Source organism: Manis pentadactyla, chromosome 12 (assembly GCF_030020395.1).
Source record: "Manis pentadactyla isolate mManPen7 chromosome 12, mManPen7.hap1, whole genome shotgun sequence".
NCBI lineage: Eukaryota > Metazoa > Chordata > Mammalia > Pholidota > Manidae > Manis > Manis pentadactyla.
Window position 1 is genome coordinate 2,867,830 of NC_080030.1, and position 18,092 is coordinate 2,885,921.

Below are 18,092 nucleotides of genomic sequence, written 5' to 3' on the forward strand. Positions count from 1 at the left end.
TCAGCTTCCCACAGGTCTGTAGGTCCAAGATTCCAAGTTCTCTAGTGTACATAAACTTTGCTTTGGAGTATGGCTTCTGATATCAGTTTCCTGTACCCCTGGGCCTATCTCTTTCCCCCAGAGCATCCTGGGGACCATCATACCTGGCACTCTGCCCTGTAGTCTTCCAGTAAACACAGCGGCTGGCCTCCGGGGAAGTCTGTGTGAATGTCAGCCTGAGCCACAAGACTGGTCAAGACAGTGTTCGTGCAATCCAGCCGAGGTTGGCTGCAAAGCCAGTTATCTGGGGTCAGCTTTCAAACACACAGGAAGGCATGTAATACTAATAATACTAATCAGGATGTCAGCCCCAGGGGGCCAGACTGTTTCATCCTGTCCTCCATGTCTGGGACAGCACCTGCCATACAGTGGGTGCTCATATTTGTGAAATGAATGCCTGAATGTTTAAACCAGGATGGGGTCTATCAAAGTGACTTCTTTGCCGTGCAGGGCATTTTGAGGTTTTTCATTAATTCCCCGCATTTCTTAAATGTGGCCTTGCACGTAAAAGCACTTGCTGTCTTAGAAACGGAGTATCTGCCCACGTGGGCACTGCATGGCTGGAGTGGTCACCCTGTGGACAGGGACCTCCAGTGGTCCTCATATCCATTCCACTCCCTCACACTTTCTGCCTGGCTGGGGAGGCAAGAGACATGAGAGAAAAGAATCTCAGTAGCCAGAATTCTGTCCCTGGGGCAAAGCCTTGTGACTGCGGCATGCTCACCCCAAAGGGGCTGCTGCCGTCCCTCACAAATGAGGGATGGTATAAAGTATTGAGGGAACTATAAGATTTTGGGTAAATGCATGGGTGTTTCTCAAAAATTTTACCCACGTGTAATATACATGTAGAAACCATTTATGCAAGTGAGAGCGTGCGTGCCATGTATCCCCCATCTTACCTTCTTCACTCTTTGGAAGTAAATCTTGGACCACTTTCATGTAACGCAGGCAGATCTTGCCAGTGTTCTGAGGATCAGATTGCTAGCACAGGGAAGCACCGTTATTTAACCCAGCTCCCCCGAATAGACAGTTCATCTTTTCACTCCTGAGATATTTATTCAGCACCTACTGTGTGCCAGGCATGGAACCACTTAGGGGTGTGCTGGAGCCCATGTGCGCTGGTGTTCCGGGGAAACAGACCTGGTGGGCCTCAGGACTGGGGTGGAATCTGACTCCGGTGCTGACAGGCGCCCTCTGGTGGCCACTCAGGGGGAGGACAGGCCATGGTGGGCAAGGGTGGGACCTGCCGCCCGTGCTCACAGGCGCCCTCTGGTGGCCGCTGCGGGGAGGACAGATGGGGCAGGGGCAGAAGCTGACCAGGGATTGAACCAAGCTGGTCCAAGTGGGAGATCATGGGGTGGACGAGGTTCGGGGCAAAGAAGCGAAGAGAAGTGGGCAGATCTGGGGTAGATGTTAAACGGATCAAACCCCAATGTCTTTAGCTAAACACCTGGAATGGTGGAGTTTCCATGTCCTGTGGGAGGGGCAACTTCGGAGGTTAACAGGAGGGATTCCGAGGCACGGCTGGGTCCGGGAAGCCTCATCAGTATGTAGGTGGAGCCCTCCGGGGGCATCTGGATCCACTGGCAAGCTCAGGGCCAGCCCCAGCTGGACACAGGGTTGTGGGCGTTGCCGGAGCACAGAAGGGGTGGGAGCCCCAAAGGCGGACAAGGTCGCCCGGGAGGGATGCCCATGCAGGAGCCAACCGTGGGCTTGGAGGGACGGAGACCGCAGCCTCACCCCTGGCCCCCAGGACAGGAAGAGGGGCTGGGCGTCGAGCCAGTCACCGATAGCCAATGGTCTACCCAGTCACGCCTGAGTGATGGAGCCCCTGCAACAACCCCTGAACAAAGGGGCTGAGAGACCTGCCGGTGGGTGACCTCATCTCTGTGTGGCAAGGGGCATCCCAAACTCCACAGGGACGAGGCTCCTGCACCCAAGCCCCTTCTGGACTTTGCCCTACAGACCTCTTCACCTGGCTCTCTGCATCTATGAAATACTTCATGATAAATAGGTAATTGTGGTGCTTTCCTGAGTTCTGTGAGTTACTCTAGCAAATCATCAAATGTGTGTGTGTGGGGAGCCTGATTTATAGCTGGTCAGTCAGCAGAACGGGAGGCTGGACTTGGCATGGGCGTCTGAGGTGGGGCTCCTAAGGGGCTGAGCCCCGACACTGCGGGGTCTACACTGACTCCAGGTAGTTAAGTGTCAGAACTGAAATGGACTGTAGCTCACGTCCAGAGAAATGGAAGATTGCCTGGTGTGGAAAACTCATACACCTGGTGTCACTCGGCCAGGGGCAGAAGAGGTCATTGCAGTCAAAACAGGTCATTGTCTGGGGGCCCGAGGACCCCCGCCCCCCAGCACCCAGGCCCTGTGCAGTCCCTCCGGCTGCAGCAGGGCCCGTGTTGCCAACACAAAGCAGCAGAAACCATGAGGCGTCACGGGTGCTGTCAGACCCCACGGTTCCTCCCACTTCACGGGGGCAGTAAACGGGCTGCTCGAGGCTGCACGCGAAGTCAGCAGGCAGCTGGCACAGGAACCCACAGCCCAGGCTCTTAGCCATGCCACTAAACCCCTTCTGCAGGGCCCCCTTTAGGGGCTGGGTAAGGATGAGGCTGGGCAGATTTTACCCCCAGGGAGCTGGTAGTGAAAACGGGCCATGGGCTTGTGGCACCCGCGGCAGGGCAGATTCTGCACACGCCCCAGCCCCACTTAGGAGACATTCCTTTAGAGCATCTCCCGACACACTGACAGTCACTGCATGGCAAAAATAAGTTAATAGACCATATGGACCCTGGGGTCTGTTTTTCTCCCAGCCAGAGCCCCCAGCCCAGCCACCCAGCGACCACCTCCCACCCCGCCCAGGCCCAGGCTGGGGAGTTAGGGGCCCCAGGAGCAGCCCCCTGATACCCCAGCCCCTGCCCAATGGGGCAGGTTAGGCCATAGCACCTTCCTGGCATGTCTCATTCCCAGAGAAGCTGGCTCAGGGCCACCCACCCCACCCCCAGGGCACAGCCCTGTTCAGGCGCCCCTCAGACCACCCCCTCCCACACCGATATCCTGCCCCTCCTGTGCATGGACCCTTGGGCACCTTGGCAGGGGACACCTTGGCCCTGAGTCAGTGCAGAGGCAGGGTACCCGGCCAGAAGAGCCCCAGCCCCACACTCGGGGGGCGGGTGGGTTTACACATCGGGGCCCTGCGGGGGAGGGCGGGGGGCGGCTCCAGGAGGCGGAGGGTGCAGCTGCTCCAGCCCATCAGCGTACTGGAAGGCCGGCCCCGTCTGGTACGCGTACATGTCCAGGGCCACCTCACAGCTCTCCCGCACCACGCGCTCGGGGTCAGCCACATGGGCCCGCAGGGCGGCCAGGCAGGCAGGCCGGGCGATGGCCCCCAGGGCCTCGGCACACTCGTGTCGCACCATGGGGCTCTCGGCCGGCTGCGCCAGGGAGGCCACCAGCCAGGGCACTGCCGCCTCGTGCTGCAGCTGGCCCAGGACGTAGCCGATCTCATGGCGGAAGAGGGCGCTGCCGCAGCGCAGGCCTGTGGGCAGGAGGACGAGAGGCGTCACTGGCTGGGCTGTGCCGTCAGGGGTGGAAAGGGGGGTTGCTATCTTAAGGACGCCCCACCCCAGCCCTGGTGCTCAGAGGGAGGGACCTGGGGCCGCGGGGGCAGAAGCTCAAGGTACAGCCGGGAAGGAGCCACCTGCCGGGAATGGAGCTGCGCTCTGCTCGCCTCTCCAAGACCCCTGCACTCCACGTGGGTCCCCATGCCCCCCCGGACATGATGGACTCATGTGGGGGAACCGCTCTGGAGCCGGGAGAGGGGAGGCGACCACCAGCAGCCACTTCTGAGGCACAGTCAGGGTTCCACACCACCCACCTGACTCCGCAGCCCTGCTCACAGCATCGCCAGCCCCCTGGGTTGCCCATTCCCCAGCCCAGGGTCACAGGGACAGCCAGACAACACCCCAACCAGAGGAAGCGCTGGTGGGGGAGGCAGAGGCTCCAGGTCCTCTGTGGGCACACCGCAGACACTGCGGGCAGGGGCCACAGGATCCCCACATCCCCTCCTCTCCTCTGTGGGCTGCGAAGGGCTGCGGGGCCGCCCTGCAGGGCTGGGCTGAAGGGGCCCAAGCAATAACAGAAAGGGGTTGAGGCGCTAGAGCCAGGCCGTGGGGTCACCCCCGACCCTGCTGCTCACTGACCCTCAGCTCCCAGGGGACCTGGGGGCTGAGAGGGTGCGTGGCCTCTGAGGACGAGCTGACCTGCCCACGTGGGACCTGAGCCTGGCTGGGGGCACCGATGGCAGTGCCAGCCCCCGGGCCGCACCTCACCTTCGGCCAGCGCCAGCGCCGCCTCCTCGCCCCCGGCATCGCGCAGGGCGAACATGGCTCGGTAGCGGTCGAAGAGCGGCCGGGCCTCGTCCAGCAGCGCCTCCCGCAGCCGCCCCACGTCGCGCTCCTCAGCGGGTGGGGCCGGGTCCACCGACAGGTAGGGCCCTGCTGCCACTGGCTCCCCGCCATGCTGCTGCAGCCACTCCAGCCGCCCAACAGCCAGCTGGCATGTCTCGGCCACCTGCGGGGACATGGGTGCGCGGCAGCAGCTGAGGACATGGGCTGACGGGACATTCCGGGGGGGAAATGAGCCAGAGGAGCGGAGGTGATCAGAGAGAGACGAGAGGACAGGGGGCCGGGGGCGCTCAGCCAGGAGGTGATGCCGGAGCAGGGCTGGCAGGGAGCTCGGGGGAAGCGTCAGCACAGAGGCCCAGAGGCAGGACGCGCCAGACAGAGCGAGCAGGTGGCGTGGGGGGGGCCTGCGGGGGGAGTTTGGGATTTTGTCCTAAAGGTGTAAGAGGCCATGATGCTCTAGGCACAGGACTGGTCAAGAGAATTAGGAGAAGCAAATGTGTCCACGTGCAGACTGGCACACTCATGTCCCTGGCAGCAGGATTCACAGTGGCCACAGGTGGCCCAGGTGCCCACTAATAGGTGAGCAGACACGTCCGCATACACGCAGCATCACTCAGCCACGAAACGGAGCGGAGCCCTGACAGGCCACACGTGGATGGGCCCCCAACACACGGTGCTCAGTGAGACGCCAGATACACAAGGCCACATGGCATGTGACCCCATCTCGGTGACACATCCACAACAGGTGAATCCAGACAGAACGTGGGCCTGTGGGTGCCAGGGGCTGGGGCTGGGGTGGAGGGACTGCTAAGGGGACAGGGTATAATTCTGGGGAGATGGAACATTCTGGAACTGGACGGAGGTGGTGGTGGTGCGGCTCTGGATGTGCTGAAGTGTATACTTTCAAAGGGCACGGTATTTCAGGGTGTGTGAATTATGCCTCAATAAAGATGTCAGCCAAAGAAGAAAGGCAGCAGGGGGCGCTGGTGGGTAGGCGAGGGGAGGAGGGAGGGCTCAGAGGGGTCCCGGTGGCGGGCCTGGGAGTGGGCACTGGGCACCGGCCCGCCAGGCAGAGGGTGGGACAAAGGGGGCAGTCTGGCCCAATGGGGCAGTGGCCCGCGCACACCCTGACCCCTGCCCGCATCCCAAGCTGGCCAAGCGGTGCCCACAGATTCTGAGGCTGGCCCAGGCGGGGCCGAGGAGGCGGCCTGGCCACATTACCTCGACCACTGGGTCAGCGCAGTACTGCTTCAGGATGTCCAGGACTCCTGGGTCCCCGATGGCCCCCAGGGCCTCCCCTGAGAACAGGGAGACAGCAGCGTTGGTGCTCTGGCACAATCCGAGCCCTTCCCCAGAATTTGGACCTGACTGGCCTGTGCTGGGACCCCGACCCGGGCCCACCTCTGGACGCAGACTAGGTCTCATTACGACTGGGGACACCAGTGACCAGGAGATCCCAGAACACGGGGATGCGTGCGCCCGTGGGGGAGCGCCCCAGGGCAGGACCAGGCGGGGCTTGCTGGAGGGGCCTGGCCTTGCTCCCTGGGGCCTACACAGGTGCTGAGCACGGGGAGACCCAGCCGGCAAAGATGTGCTTCTGCAGCCGATTCAGCCCCTGGCTTTGTAAGCCATAGGGAAAAGCTTTGCCTCACCACAGCCCTCACGGTGGGCCCAAATCTGAGTTGCATGTGCCTGCCCTGCCCACAGCCGTCCCGGGCAGCCTGGCACAGGCGGGGACTACCCAGTGAACATTAAAATGTCTCAATAATCAGATGGACACAAAGCTCTGAAGATACTTGCTACCTGACCTTTCCAGAAAGGGCTGGCTGCGCCTGGCACCAACTGCATGTGAGAGCGTGGCTGACAGGGATGGCCACTCACCCGCCTCGTGGCGCACCATGGGTTCCTGGTGGGAGTCGCGCAGCACCGCCAGCAGCATGGGGATGGCCCGGGCATCCTGCATCTGGCCCAGGCAGTAGGCCAGCTCATGCTTGAGCAGGGCAGAGTCGTCGCTGAAGGCCTGGCTGATCCAGGCAATGGCTCCTGGACCCCCGAGCCCTCGCAGGGTGAAGAGCGCCCGGAAGCGGGCCTGCAGGGGCTGCTTGGGGTCCACCAGCGTCTGCCCAATGGCCTCCACCTCCTGCTCAGTCACCATGGCACCTGCCTCCTTCCTCCTGCCGACCTGCTCTGGCTAAACCTCGGGACTCACGGGCATGAGACCCTGCAGTGGAAAACCGAGAGCCTAGGTTAGGGCGCCCTGCACCTGCTTGCTGACTTCTGTTAGGACCTGGGTGGGGTGGTCTCTGACCAGTAGGAAGATACAAACAACAGCTCTACAGCAACAGCTGCTGACGTTCATGGAGCACTGGCGCCGTGCCCAGAGCCTCGTCCAAGCCCTTCACATTTATGAACTCATTTGATCCTCCCCATGACCTAGGAGACGGGCTCGGGACTGTCGCCGTTTTACAGGAGAGAAAGCAGAAGGCACAGAGGGGTTAGCAACTTGCTTGGGAACGGCGTCAAGGTCATCAATCCAGGCAGCTGGACCCAGGAGTCGCACTCTAAACCACAAACAGACGAGGCAGTACAGTCTTGGGGGAAGGAGGGGCCCCTTGCCATTCTCCAGACCACTGAGGTCCCAGTGGACGCTTCATAAACATGGCAAGCAGGCCCCGGCATGTCACAATCCTCCAGTTCCCAGCGGCCTCAGCAGCTCCAAGTGGGTTTAACGAGGGAGGTGCGGCCGCCTGAGCAGAGGTGACCCTCAAAGGAGGTGACCCCTTAAAGACGCGTCACCAGAAACCACAGAAGCCAGGAGTGAGTGAGCCCGCAAGGCGTTAGGGGCCCTCCTCTGTTCTCCGACTTGTCTGGGGCCACCCAGGATTCCCAGTCTGGGGGCCTCCCTCAAGAACCTCGGAAAGACCCCTCCTTGCCTCGAGTCCTTAAAAACTCCTGGGAGTGGAGGGGCATCTGGTCAGGAAGGCAGCTCCAGACTCAGGAGAGGGAAGTGAAAAGCTGCTGCGTATCTCTAGGGTGAGATACCTGACCCGGCCCTGGGGCCCCCATCTCTGAGCTCCGTGTCTTCCTAAACTATTAACAACTCGCAGGGCAGGTTCCCCTGGAGTCTCTGTTCATCCGCTACCTTCTCAGGCAGGCCTGCTCGGACCACCTCGTTCTAACAACACACTCCGCCCATTCCTCGCTGCTCTCCTGTCCTCCACGCATCCAACACCAGGGGACACCAGGGGGCTTCACTGATCCGCTTCGTGGAAAGTCAGCTCCATGAAGACAGGACTAGAAAAAAAGACACCTACACGCACACACATCCGCTGTCATGTTCTCTGCTGTGTCCCCGGGGTGTAGGCGCTAGTAGCATTTGGCGAATGAACTGGACATCTGCACGCCAAGCATGGTAACTAAGCACTCCATACTCGGCGTACATCTGCACCGGCCGTGAAACGGGCTCGAGGCACACACGCACCTCACACGGTGACTGGGAGCACGGGGATGCCCGCCAGCGCCTGCGACAACTGCCGCACCCAGTGCGCACTCGGTAAACCAGAGCTGGCATCAAAGATTTCCGCAGGGGGAGGGGGGCCTGACACCCACCCCCGTGGTCTGTACGCAAACCCGCCACTCATCCCGGGGGTCCATTCGTCAGTGGGAAGCGGGGCAAGGGTGTGGCGTGGAGCCGAGGGGTACAGCACCCAACCAAGGCGGAATCTGGGGATCCGCTCACCCCTGTGGAGGTCTCTTGGAAACAAGACACGAGGCATCACTGCGGGACAGAGAGGTGCGATCTGCATTCTCAAAACCTGCCCCCACCTCCGACAGAACTCTCTAAGCTGAGAGTTCTCAACTCTCCCCCGCGAAAGGGGTCACGCCGACGCGGGTCCCGTAGGGCTGCTCGCAGGACTCTGTCCCCGGACGGGATCCCCTGGAAGTGGATGCCTCAAAGGCCGTCGACGCGGTACCGGCTCCCTCACAAGGTTGGCCCTCCCAGGATTTCGAGTAAGGGGTCGCCCAGCAGCCCCTCGACCCAGCGAAGGGGTCCGCGGAGACAGGGTCCTCAGAACCCGGGGCAGAGCGCGCCGGGTCTCGGGATCCCTCAGGAGGACGCCCCTCGACCTTCCGGCCAACGACCCCCGCGACGGGACGGTCCCCCAGCCCGCCCGCCGGACCCAGGCTCCGCACCGTGCTCTCCGCCGCCGGACGCCCGAGCGCACCCCCGGAGCTCAGTACCCGCCCGGTCGGCCCGCTAGCGCCGCCGCCGCCCCCATCTCACCGATACGCGATGCTCGCCGCGCGCTCCGGGGGCCGCCATCTTCCCGCCCATGTGACCGGCCCGGCCGGCACCAACGCAGCCCCGGGGGGGAATCCCAGTCACAGTCTCCGCGGCGGCGCGGGGGCCTGGAAGCACAGGTTGCCACCGGTGCCATGCCTCACACTCACGGACCGCGCGGAGTCTAAGGATGCCCCTCAGGAAAGGGGAGGCGCACCTTCCATCCTTCCCCCGGAAGAAATTCCCTCCGGTCTCCCTACCCGCTTCGAAGAATAGAAATGGTTTATGCCCATTCAGCCTGGAGCTGGGGACGGAGCATGCGCAGGGCGCTTTGGGCGTGGCCAAGCCCCAGGGGCGTGGTCAATGGACAGGCTGTTCCAAGCCCGACTGGGAAGGAAGGGACAAAAAAGGCGTGGTCAAGTCGCTCATTCATTCATTTATTCACTTAACAGTTAGTGGACTCTGACGACAAGACAGCCTGCAGCCCTCACCCTCATAAACCTGACAGCCTGGTCGTCTGAGGCAGACAGACAGTAAATAAGATACCTAAGTAAAATACATGTTTGATGGTGACACGTGCTCAGGTGAACAAGCGGTGCGTGCACGGAGTGCGCAGTTTTAGGAATGGCCAGGGTCGAGGTGGGGGTATTTGAGCAGACCAGGCAGGCGAGGGTTGGAGCCGGATGTTTGGAGGGGAGCCGCCCAGACGCCGCGCGAGTGTTGTAATCGGGGAAATTAGATATCCTGACTGAGGGGTCAACAGGCTCTGTTGGGCTGGTGCGTAGAAAACAGACATAGGAGGGTGGAAGGGGGAAGCAAAGAGACCAGAAGTACTCAGATTCTGCATTAATTTTGGAGGTGGAGCAAACAGGATTTTTGGATGAACTGGCTATGGAATTTGAGGGAGAGAGTCCTACAAGAGTAAGTCTAAGGTTTTCAACACGAGTAACTGCAGCTATTCGCCATTCTCCTCGGCTCTCCTTCCTGTCCATCCCAAATCCTGTTGACACTACCTCCGAAATAGGGGCAGAATCTAGTCCCTTCCCTTCTCCTTACCTCCACCATGAGGGTCCGAGTCACCACTGGCTGTCATAGGATACCATCCACACAAGAAAAAGGGAGCTTCTAAGCAATTGTGTCAAAACGATATGGTGGTTGCTCAAAAAGCCAAACAGAAGTACCACATGACCCAGCAATTCCACTCTTAGGTATATACCCAAGAGAAAAGAAAGCAAAGCCTCAAATAGTTAATTGCACACCCATGTTCATAGCAGAACTATTCATGGTACTCACAGGCCCTGATAAACTCTACATTTTCTGTCTCTTAATGAGTCTGACTCCTTTAAGTGGAATCATACAGAATCTGCCCTTCTGTGTCTGGCTTAAGTCACTGTGTGGCACTTGTGTCACTGGCTTATGACACAGTGTCCTCAAAGCCCATCCACGTTGCTGCAGGTGTCAGGATTCTTTCCTTGTGAAGGCTGAGTAATATTCCAGTGTGTGGCGGACCCACTGTGTTTATCCATTCATCTGTCAGTGGACATGGGTTTGTTTCCACCTTTTGGCGATGGTAAATAATGCTGCTATCAATCTGGGTGTACGTGGATCTATTTGATTCCCTATTTTCAAGCTTTTTGGGCATATACCCAGGAGTGGAAATGCTGGATCAGATGGGCATTCTATGTTCAGCTGTTTGAGGAACCACCAAACTGTTTTCCACCAAACCACAGTGGCAGCACCATTTTCCATTCCCACTGGTGCACTAATGCTCTGATTTCTCTACATTCTCAGTGGCACTTGCTATTTTCTGCTTTTTGCTATCAGCCATCCTAATGGGGGTGAGGTGTGTGCCTTACTTTGAAATGCATTAAGAAATGTATTGATGAGTGAATAAGAGAATGGACAGATACAGAAAAGACCAAACACAGCAACTTGTTCATTGGAGAAAGTGTATGATGGGCATATGCAAGCTCACTGCAAAATTCAACTTTTCTGTACATTTGAAAGTTTCTCATAAGAAACCATTGAAAAAACAGGTGGTGGGAAAAAGGACTACTTCTGTTCTCTGTTTAAACATTTCAGAGTTGAACATAAAAGTGTTTTGACTTTTAACCTCTGAGTCTGCAAATCCATTTTGAGGAATTTATCTGACAAAAGTATTAAAAAAAGTGAAAAAGGGGCACTTGTTCCAACATTATTTGAAAGGTCAAGAAAAGAAATTGCGGAAGACACTAACATAAATTCCTCCTCTGCCTCCGCACCGGTGTGGTCCCCATCATCGCCCCTGGACCAGCACAGTCCCCCACATCCTGGTTCTCAGCTCCTGCCCTCCTGCTCCGTGGTCAGGCCTCCCCGCAGCGGCCACTAGAGGCGCCCGTGAGCATCTGAGTCAGGGCCCCACTCTGCCCACAGCCCTCCAGGCTCCCACCTCCCTGAGGTCAAACCTAAGTCCTCCTGTGGGCCCCCAGGCCCTGCATGGCCTGCCCCGGCCCTTCCCCATCCTCCCCTCCTCTGTCCCTCCCCATCATTCACTCTGCTCCAGCCACAGGCTGTTTCCCCAACACATCAGATTTGTGCTGCCCCAGGGCCTTTGCAGGGGCTGTGCCCACTTCTGTTTTAAACTTCAAACCCCCAGTCTCAACCCCTTAGACCATGGTCCCCCCACCCGCATACCATTCTTCACCCTGTAACCCAATACACCAGTTACTCTAAGGTTATGTTTTTCTCAATTCTATCTCCTGGTCTTGAGTGTCAGCTTCACCAGGGCAGGGATTTTCCCAGGAGAGGGAACAGCCCCTGCAAAGGCCCCTAGAGGTAAGGAAGGCGTGCTGGAGCGGAGTGAGGGAGGGCACCAGTGGACGGAAGTGATTTGCAATGGGATTAATCCAGGCAGATGGCAGCGGTGGGAGCCCCAATCCTCTTACCCAAAGCCCCTTAGTACTTCCGCCACGCGGGTCACCTCCGGGCCCCTCCTGCCCCAGGTGGCCACCATGCCGGGGCTGTTGGTCAAGAAGGGGACAGGGGGCTGGAGCCCGGCCCCACCGCTGTACGAGGAGTACCACCCTCCACCACTGGACGCCATCCACCTGCCCAGGTACACACTGTACCTGCTGATGGCTGCCCTCCTGGTGGCGGTCGTGGCCTATGCTATTGTCGGGCATCTCCTCAAGGACCTCGCCCACGACCTGGCTGGTGAGCCACTAGCCGTGCAAGCCTGGCGTGGGCTAGCGTGGGGCCGCTCGGGGGTCCGAGGGCGGGGGAGGAGGGCGGGCGGGCTGGGGAAGGCCCTCAGCAGCTCCCGCCACAGACTGGGCCTTCGGCCCGAAGCCGGACCAGGATGCCCCCCAGGAGCTGCGCCCGAGCCTGGAGGGCGAGGATCTGGAGGAGCTGGACCTGCAGCTGGCCCTGGCCTGGCGGGGCGACGAGGACACCGGCGGGGGCGGTGAGGGGGCTCCCGCAGAAGCCCCAGCCCGGGTCCCCCACCGCCCCTCCATCGCCTTCAAGGACCCACCAGTGCAGGGCTCCTGGGGGCTGCCCTGAGCCGGCCCTGCCCGCTGGCCCGGGACTGGGTTTCAGCCCCTTGGCAGCTGTGCAGACGGGCTGGTGTGCACCGGAGCCCTTTCTCCCCGCGTCTGTCGGCTCTTGGCAGAAAAGGTTCACCTCCTTGGTTGGCAGGGTTCCGTGGCTGGACGCGGGCTCCTTCCACACCTCTGCCTCCCCCACACTCCCAGAGCCTGGCCCCACAAAGCCCCCGCCAAGCTGTCAGCAGCCTGTGAACCAAGAATGCCAAGATGTTAAAAAACAGTAATAGTGGTGGCTAATCCCGACCTAGTGCTTAGGACATTATTACTCAGCCTGCTATTGTGTTAAGTAAGCCTCTTCCATGTGTTATCTCATTTAATCCTCCGAGGTAGGACTCACCACCCCATTCACAGACGGGAAAACAGAGGCACACAGCCTAGAAAGGAAATGACTTGACTGGAGCAGAGAGAGGCCGGTCCAGCCACCTACCTTGGAAAGCACGTGGGGTCCTGTGCCCCCTGCTCTGCTGGACTCCCCACCTCGGAACCTTCTGCACCCCCACGTCCCTTGTCGTTCCTGGCTCTGCTGCTCAGCCACTGGATCTGTCTGTCTCTGGGGGTCCTGGCTCCCCAGCGAGCCTGAGAACTCCCCAGGGACAGAGAGCCTGGGGCTTCTTTCCCTCTGAGCTTTGCACAGGACAGGCCACGGGACAGGCCCTTCGTATATGCCTGCCTGGCTGGTTGAAGCGGGTTCATCCTGTGCCTGGGCTGCCGGAGCTCTTCGCCCTCTGCTGACTGGTGCCTCTGCACAGTGGCACAGTCAGACCTCGGGAGGCCCCAGGTGTACACAGGTGCTGCACCGATGCGCGTGCTATGACCTGGGCGTTTCCCCAGCCCCTCAGGGCCCTGTGGAGGCCTCACAGGCCTGGAGAAGGGCCCGGACCCTCCACCTGCGTTTCTGCCACGTGCCTGGGCTGTGGCTGTCCCGTGGCAGCTGGGGTGGGGACCCTCTTCACAGGGGCAGGGCCCCCCTATCTGATCAACCCAGGGACTGAGGCTGACAGGCAGGATGGCCTGGAGTCTGAGTCACCGGCTGCCCGGGGCGCCCCGTTCCCCAGCCACATGAGGACGGCTGGGCTTGGAGGTGGAGGGCGGCACCTGGCCCATTCCTTCTTGTCCCCTGTGCTCAGGCCCCATGCTGCCTGTGGTCCCCAGAGGCCCAGCAGCCAGGAGGAGGCAGTATAAGCTGGTGGACAGCGAGACCCAGGTTCAAATCCCAGCTCTGGGCTTTTCTGCCTGGCCTCGGCGCTCCTGGCCTTGGTGGGCTTCTCTGAAAATTTCCTGGGGTGTTCAGAGAAGGAAAGATAATGACGCTTAAAGGCACCCAGCCAGCTGGGACAGAAGGCCAGGGTGTGTCGGTGGGCCTTGGGCCATGGAGGCTAGCGGACCCTGTGCCGGCCACCCTAGGGTGGGGCTGGGGCAGAGGGACCGAGCGCCTGAGTTGATTATTATTACACCGGGTCCAGAGTCCGGCCTGCTGGAGGGGAGGGCGGGAGGGCCAGCAGGAGGGGCATGCCCCACCCCAGGCCTGCCCGCGCCTTACCTGGGCCAGGCAGGGCCTCCCCTCACCACTGGACCTGCTCCGACCGCTGGCTCCTCCACGGCCATGGGGGCCCCGGCGACCCTGCTCCTGCTCACCGCTCTGCACCTGTCGCCCGCCTGGGCCCAGCAGGGTAGGGTTCCAGCCCCAGGGTGCTGGCTCGGTCCTGGGTGCCCCATCTCCCCGCTTCCTGTGATGAGAACCTGGGGCGTCTGAGAGGAGGGGCAGGCAGAAGGGGAATGGGGTCGGCTCTCAGCCCCCAGGCTCCTCTGGGCCTCCCTCCACATCTCTGAGCTTCCCCCTGGGGTTCCAAGCCCCCTCCCCATCTCTTCACCCCAGCTCTGCACCCCAGCTCCTTTCCAAGACCCCTTCTATCTGAGCATCCCCCTGCCCACACTCCCCATTCTGGAGAGACCCTCCACCCATCCCATCTCTGAGCCCCGCCTCCCCCACCCTGCACAGCCACGGAGCGCCATCTGAAGCCGTGGCTGGTGGGCCTGGCTGCGGTCGTGGGGTTCCTGTTCATCGTCTTCGTCCTCATGCTGGCCAACCGCATCTGGTGCTCCAAAGAGAGGTGGGAGCCTCCCCACCTGCAGCCGCCTGCCCGGCCCCTGCTCCCCAAAGTGTGGGCCACAGCCTCCCACTTCCTGACCCTCCCTGGTGCCTTTGCCCCGTCTCCCCATTTCCCCGCTCCTCCTCCTCAGACCCCCACCCCACGGCCCAGCACAGCCACCCAGCCCGCGGGATCCTTGCTTCCTGGAGCTCATGAGCCCCAGTGGGGAGCCTGAGGTTGAAGCTGTCTCCACCTCTCACCCTGCAGAGTTGAAGATGAGGAGGGCACTATGCTGAGAATGGAGACCCACCCCCATCAGGACATATACCAGAGGTACTGCCTGCAGACATGCCTGGGGATCAGGGGGCCTGTGTGAGCCCCCTCCTTAGTGGGGGCAGGGATGGCTGTGCAGAGATGACTTCCTTCTGTCCTTGAACACTTCAAGCACACTCCTGCCCCAGGGCCTTTGGACCGACTGCTCTTTCTGATTGGAACCTTTCCCGTATCCTCTGGCTGGCTCCTTCTCCTTCAGTCCCAGCTCAGATGTCTCCCCCTCACAGAAGCCCATCCTGACCCCCAGCCTTCCTGACATTGCTGTGCCCCACAGCTCTGCTTCTTTCCTTGTGCTTACCACCAGCTGAAATTATCTTAGTTGTTTACTGGTTTCTCAGCTCTAGATGGTGGCTTCCAGTAGGTGGATAGAACTTAGCTTTGGTCCTGTGTCTCCAGGGCCCTGCACAGGGCCTGGCACACAGCAGGTGCTTAATACCTGTCTGTTGAACAAGACTGTGGTGTGGCATTACGTTGGTGTCTGTACGTAAGCACGTCATTCGGTGTGGGTGGCTCTACTGAGCTCAGTGTCTGCTACGGCCCCAGTTGCTTCCTGACATGATTCTACAGGAGGGATCCGGGATGAAGTCCGGGCTGGGGGCTTTTCCAGGGCAAGATCCCAACCTGGGTAAAGGCACGGGGACAGGAGTGGGAGTGCAGGAGCTGAGAGGAGACCAGGCTGGCGGGAACATTCTCAGCCGAGCCCCAGATGTGCTCAGGGAGCGGTGTATGTGGGCCTGACTGCTTCGTCTAAGACCCATCTCAGCCTAGAAAGTGCGATTCCTGCTCTCCGGGTTTGCTGGAGGTTCTAGAGCTCACTGGTGCCCCTACACGGGTAGGGAGGAGCCTCCTCCTCCACCCACCCATTCACCCATCCACCCATCCACTCATCTGTCCACATGTCCATCCCCCCATCCTCCCACCCGTCCACCTGTCTATCCTTAGAACAACTGATCCTTAATTTCTGCCTCTGTGAAATGGAAATAACAAGGCTGTCTCGTGGGGGCCACTTGGAGGATCCCAATGGGGCCATGTTTTGCAAAACCTTCCTCCCAAAGCCCGGCTCAGGTAAGCGTCCATTAAATGGGAGCAACTCTGTTTCTTACTGGGGCCTGGGGCCTTTATACCCCCGCAGTGAAGAAGGCAAGAGGGAGAGGAAAGAGGAAGAGAGGAAGAAGGGGAGCAAGGCGGCAAAGGAAGGAAGGAAGAACCTGGGGCTGGAGCTGGAGGAGAGAGAGGAGCCCAGTGACGACGGGAAAGCCAAGAACGTGGCCATGTGAACACTCCTGCCACTTCCTCCAGGCAGCATCCCGAGATGCCCCCTCTGCACCCTATAAACAGTGACCTGGAACTGAAGCCACCAAAATGACGCCGTCTGGGGTCGAGAATGCAGCACCCTGCCCCTCAGGGAGGGCTCTGTGTGGGCCCCGTGGTCTTTATTTGTCTCTTTCCTGATTTGTCCCGCCCAGGGGGTTCTTCTCGCGCTTGGAGAGCATTCCTGGTTGCAAAGAGACCCCTCCAGCTCCCACACTCTTATGGCTCCACCTTCTTCTACCCACTGCCTGATTTCTTTTCCCTCTGCCTGATGTCTGCTGGCCGGAACCTCCTCCCTCCTACGAAGCCTGGGGACCAGCATCCACTGGGTGCTGCCTCTCAGGGATCTACATTAGAGTTGATGAGAGCCCTTCAGAAGGACTCCTGTTGTTCCTGAGGACTCAGTTTCCCCCTGAGGGAGGCAGCCTTTGGGGGCCGGGTAATGCCCAGACAGGTATGGAAGCTGAGCAGTAGTGTCCAGATGCCCGGGGTGGATTAAACACGCCCCCTGCAACCTTCATCCCACTGCCACGAGCCCTGGACTTTGAGCCCCAAGTGCTGTCTCCTGGGAGATCCTTGCTCCCCTGCCACCTCGTCTGGGTCACACGATGCCACGTTCTTAGGAACTGGGTCTTCCCGGGGCCCTGCACTGTATCGGGAAGGTTTGGGTACTTTCTCCTCCCCGGCCCCAGCCCTCCCCTTCTCACTTTCTCCAGGCCCTGAGCCTTGCCCTGGACTTTAGCTCTTCCTTACTGAGGACCTTGACACAGGCTGGCATTTGGGGCTCCATTCTGGGGCGGGGAGCTGGGGTGGGTAGGATTCAGCCCGGAAGGCGAGGGGCTTCTGCTCTAGAGCACTTCCAGGACTGCTCACCAGGGGGCAGAAAAAAACATAAATAAAACAAACGCAATAAATGCCCTAATGGACGCTCTGTGAGGCGCCTAGCATCTTTATCCTTTCAGTCTCCATCAGTACATAATTAGCCCCATTTTCCAGCCCAAAACACTGAGGCGTGGAAAGGCGGATTTCGCTGGCTGTTGTTGGCAGGGCTGGGCTGGGCAGCCCAGAGGACCTAGAGAGAGGGTGTGGCTAAAGTCACCTTTGGGGGTTCCTGTCCTAGGACGGGAGAGGGTTGGGGTGTGGGGTGTTCCTTCCCGGCTGTGGTTCTTAGCTGGGAGGACTATATGCCTTTGGAATGCTGTGTGTCCTGGGGTGATGGCCTGACCTCTCTGAGCCTCAAGTTGGCTTCTCTTGCAAAACGTGAGGACAAGAGTTCTGACCACCTGAGTGTGAGACTTGAAGGAGGCGTGGGGGCTTAAGAGCCATTGCAAGGCCTGGTACATAGTAGGTGCTCATAAAATGTATTCCCACCTTTGCTGAGCCTCCCCTCCCATGGCTCTGGCTATGGGGAGTGATGGGGTCAGGGTGGGCCTCAGGGAGACAGGGTGCTGGGATGCTTTGAGACCTGGGGCCACTCCCCAGGGTGCCCGGAACCCAGGGAAGGGGGGGAAGGGGGGCCCCACTCCCCACTTCCTGTGGCATCGGCCACACCCTGCCCTCCGGTGCCCTGGGTAAGCCACTTCCTCTTCAGGCAGACCTGCTGGACTGGGGAAAGACGGGGGACCAGGATGGACAGACTCCGGCCAAACCCCTTCCAACTCTCCCTTCTGGCAGCTCTGGTCCTGGGGCTGGTTCAGGCCCAGCCCTGTAAGGCCCTGGAGGGAGAGGGTTGGCAGGGGGGCCCCAGCCTGGTGCCAGGCCGCTGACCCTGCTTTGCTCCCACGCGCAGTGGTCCAGAGGAAGCCGTGGTTGGTGGGGCTGGGGTCCATACTGGCCTTCCTCTTCCTCGTTTTCATCCTCGCCGTGGTCTACGCTGTCTGGTGCAGCGAGTCCCACAGCAGGTAGGCCCCCAACGCGTCGGATCCCAGCTGCTGTCAGAGCCACGGCCCCTGCTGAGCCCCTTTCCCCCCTCTGCCACCCCCCACCTTTGCAGCACCTGCTCAGAGGGGGCAGGGCCAGGGAATAATCATGATTCAGAATC

The 18,092-nt window shown here is 60.2% G+C and overlaps 3 protein-coding genes across 4 annotated transcripts; 2 read left to right on the forward strand and 1 right to left on the reverse strand.

Annotated features, from left to right (window-relative positions):
* Positions 1-2,800: 2,800 nt before the first annotated feature.
* DOHH (deoxyhypusine hydroxylase) lies at positions 2,801-8,893 on the reverse strand. 2 transcript variants are annotated; one of them, XM_036890894.2, is made up of 5 exons: positions 8,737-8,893; positions 6,333-6,672; positions 5,673-5,749; positions 4,377-4,617; positions 2,801-3,583 (listed from the first exon to the last, which is right to left on the reverse strand). In XM_036890894.2, the coding sequence occupies exons 2-5, from the start codon at positions 6,604-6,606 to the stop codon at positions 3,225-3,227; spliced, it is 951 nt and encodes a 316-aa protein (XP_036746789.2). In that variant the 5' UTR covers positions 6,607-6,672; positions 8,737-8,893; the 3' UTR covers positions 2,801-3,224. The 2 variants fall into 2 exon arrangements, with proteins under 2 accessions (XP_036746789.2, XP_036746790.2); XM_036890895.2 differs by having other exon boundaries at positions 8,646-8,892.
* Positions 8,894-11,292: 2,399 nt separating this feature from the next.
* Positions 11,293-12,440, forward strand: SMIM44 (small integral membrane protein 44). Its single transcript, XM_057489508.1, has 2 exons — positions 11,293-11,925; positions 12,041-12,440. Exons 1-2 carry the CDS (start codon positions 11,724-11,726, stop codon positions 12,271-12,273), a joined length of 435 nt encoding a protein of 144 aa, XP_057345491.1. The 5' UTR covers positions 11,293-11,723; the 3' UTR covers positions 12,274-12,440.
* A 1,406-nt stretch (positions 12,441-13,846) lies between these two features.
* Positions 13,847-16,976, forward strand: SMIM24 (small integral membrane protein 24). The gene is made up of 4 exons (XM_036890896.2): positions 13,847-13,987; positions 14,317-14,428; positions 14,675-14,740; positions 15,873-16,976. Exons 1-4 carry the CDS (start codon positions 13,921-13,923, stop codon positions 16,015-16,017), a joined length of 390 nt encoding a protein of 129 aa, XP_036746791.2. The 5' UTR covers positions 13,847-13,920; the 3' UTR covers positions 16,018-16,976.
* Positions 16,977-18,092: the final 1,116 nt, after the last annotated feature.

Coding starts and splice junctions, on each gene's coding strand:
- DOHH (XM_036890894.2), bottom strand. CDS start 6,606: ATGGTGACTGAGCAGGAGGTGGAGGCCATTGGGCAGACGCTGGTGGAC. Junction 5,750..6,332: donor CATGGTGCGCCACGAGGCGG/GTGAGTGGCCAT, acceptor CCCTGTTCTCAG/GGGAGGCCCTGGGGGCCATC. Junction 3,584..4,376: donor GGCGCTGGCGCTGGCCGAAG/GTGAGGTGCGGC, acceptor TCCTGCCCACAG/GCCTGCGCTGCGGCAGCGCC.
- SMIM44 (XM_057489508.1), top strand. CDS start 11,724: ATGCCGGGGCTGTTGGTCAAGAAGGGGACAGGGGGCTGGAGCCCGGCC. Junction 11,926..12,040: donor CCTCGCCCACGACCTGGCTG/GTGAGCCACTAG, acceptor CTCCCGCCACAG/ACTGGGCCTTCGGCCCGAAG.
- SMIM24 (XM_036890896.2), top strand. CDS start 13,921: ATGGGGGCCCCGGCGACCCTGCTCCTGCTCACCGCTCTGCACCTGTCG. Junction 14,429..14,674: donor ATCTGGTGCTCCAAAGAGAG/GTGGGAGCCTCC, acceptor CTCACCCTGCAG/AGTTGAAGATGAGGAGGGCA. Junction 14,741..15,872: donor CATCAGGACATATACCAGAG/GTACTGCCTGCA, acceptor ATACCCCCGCAG/TGAAGAAGGCAAGAGGGAGA.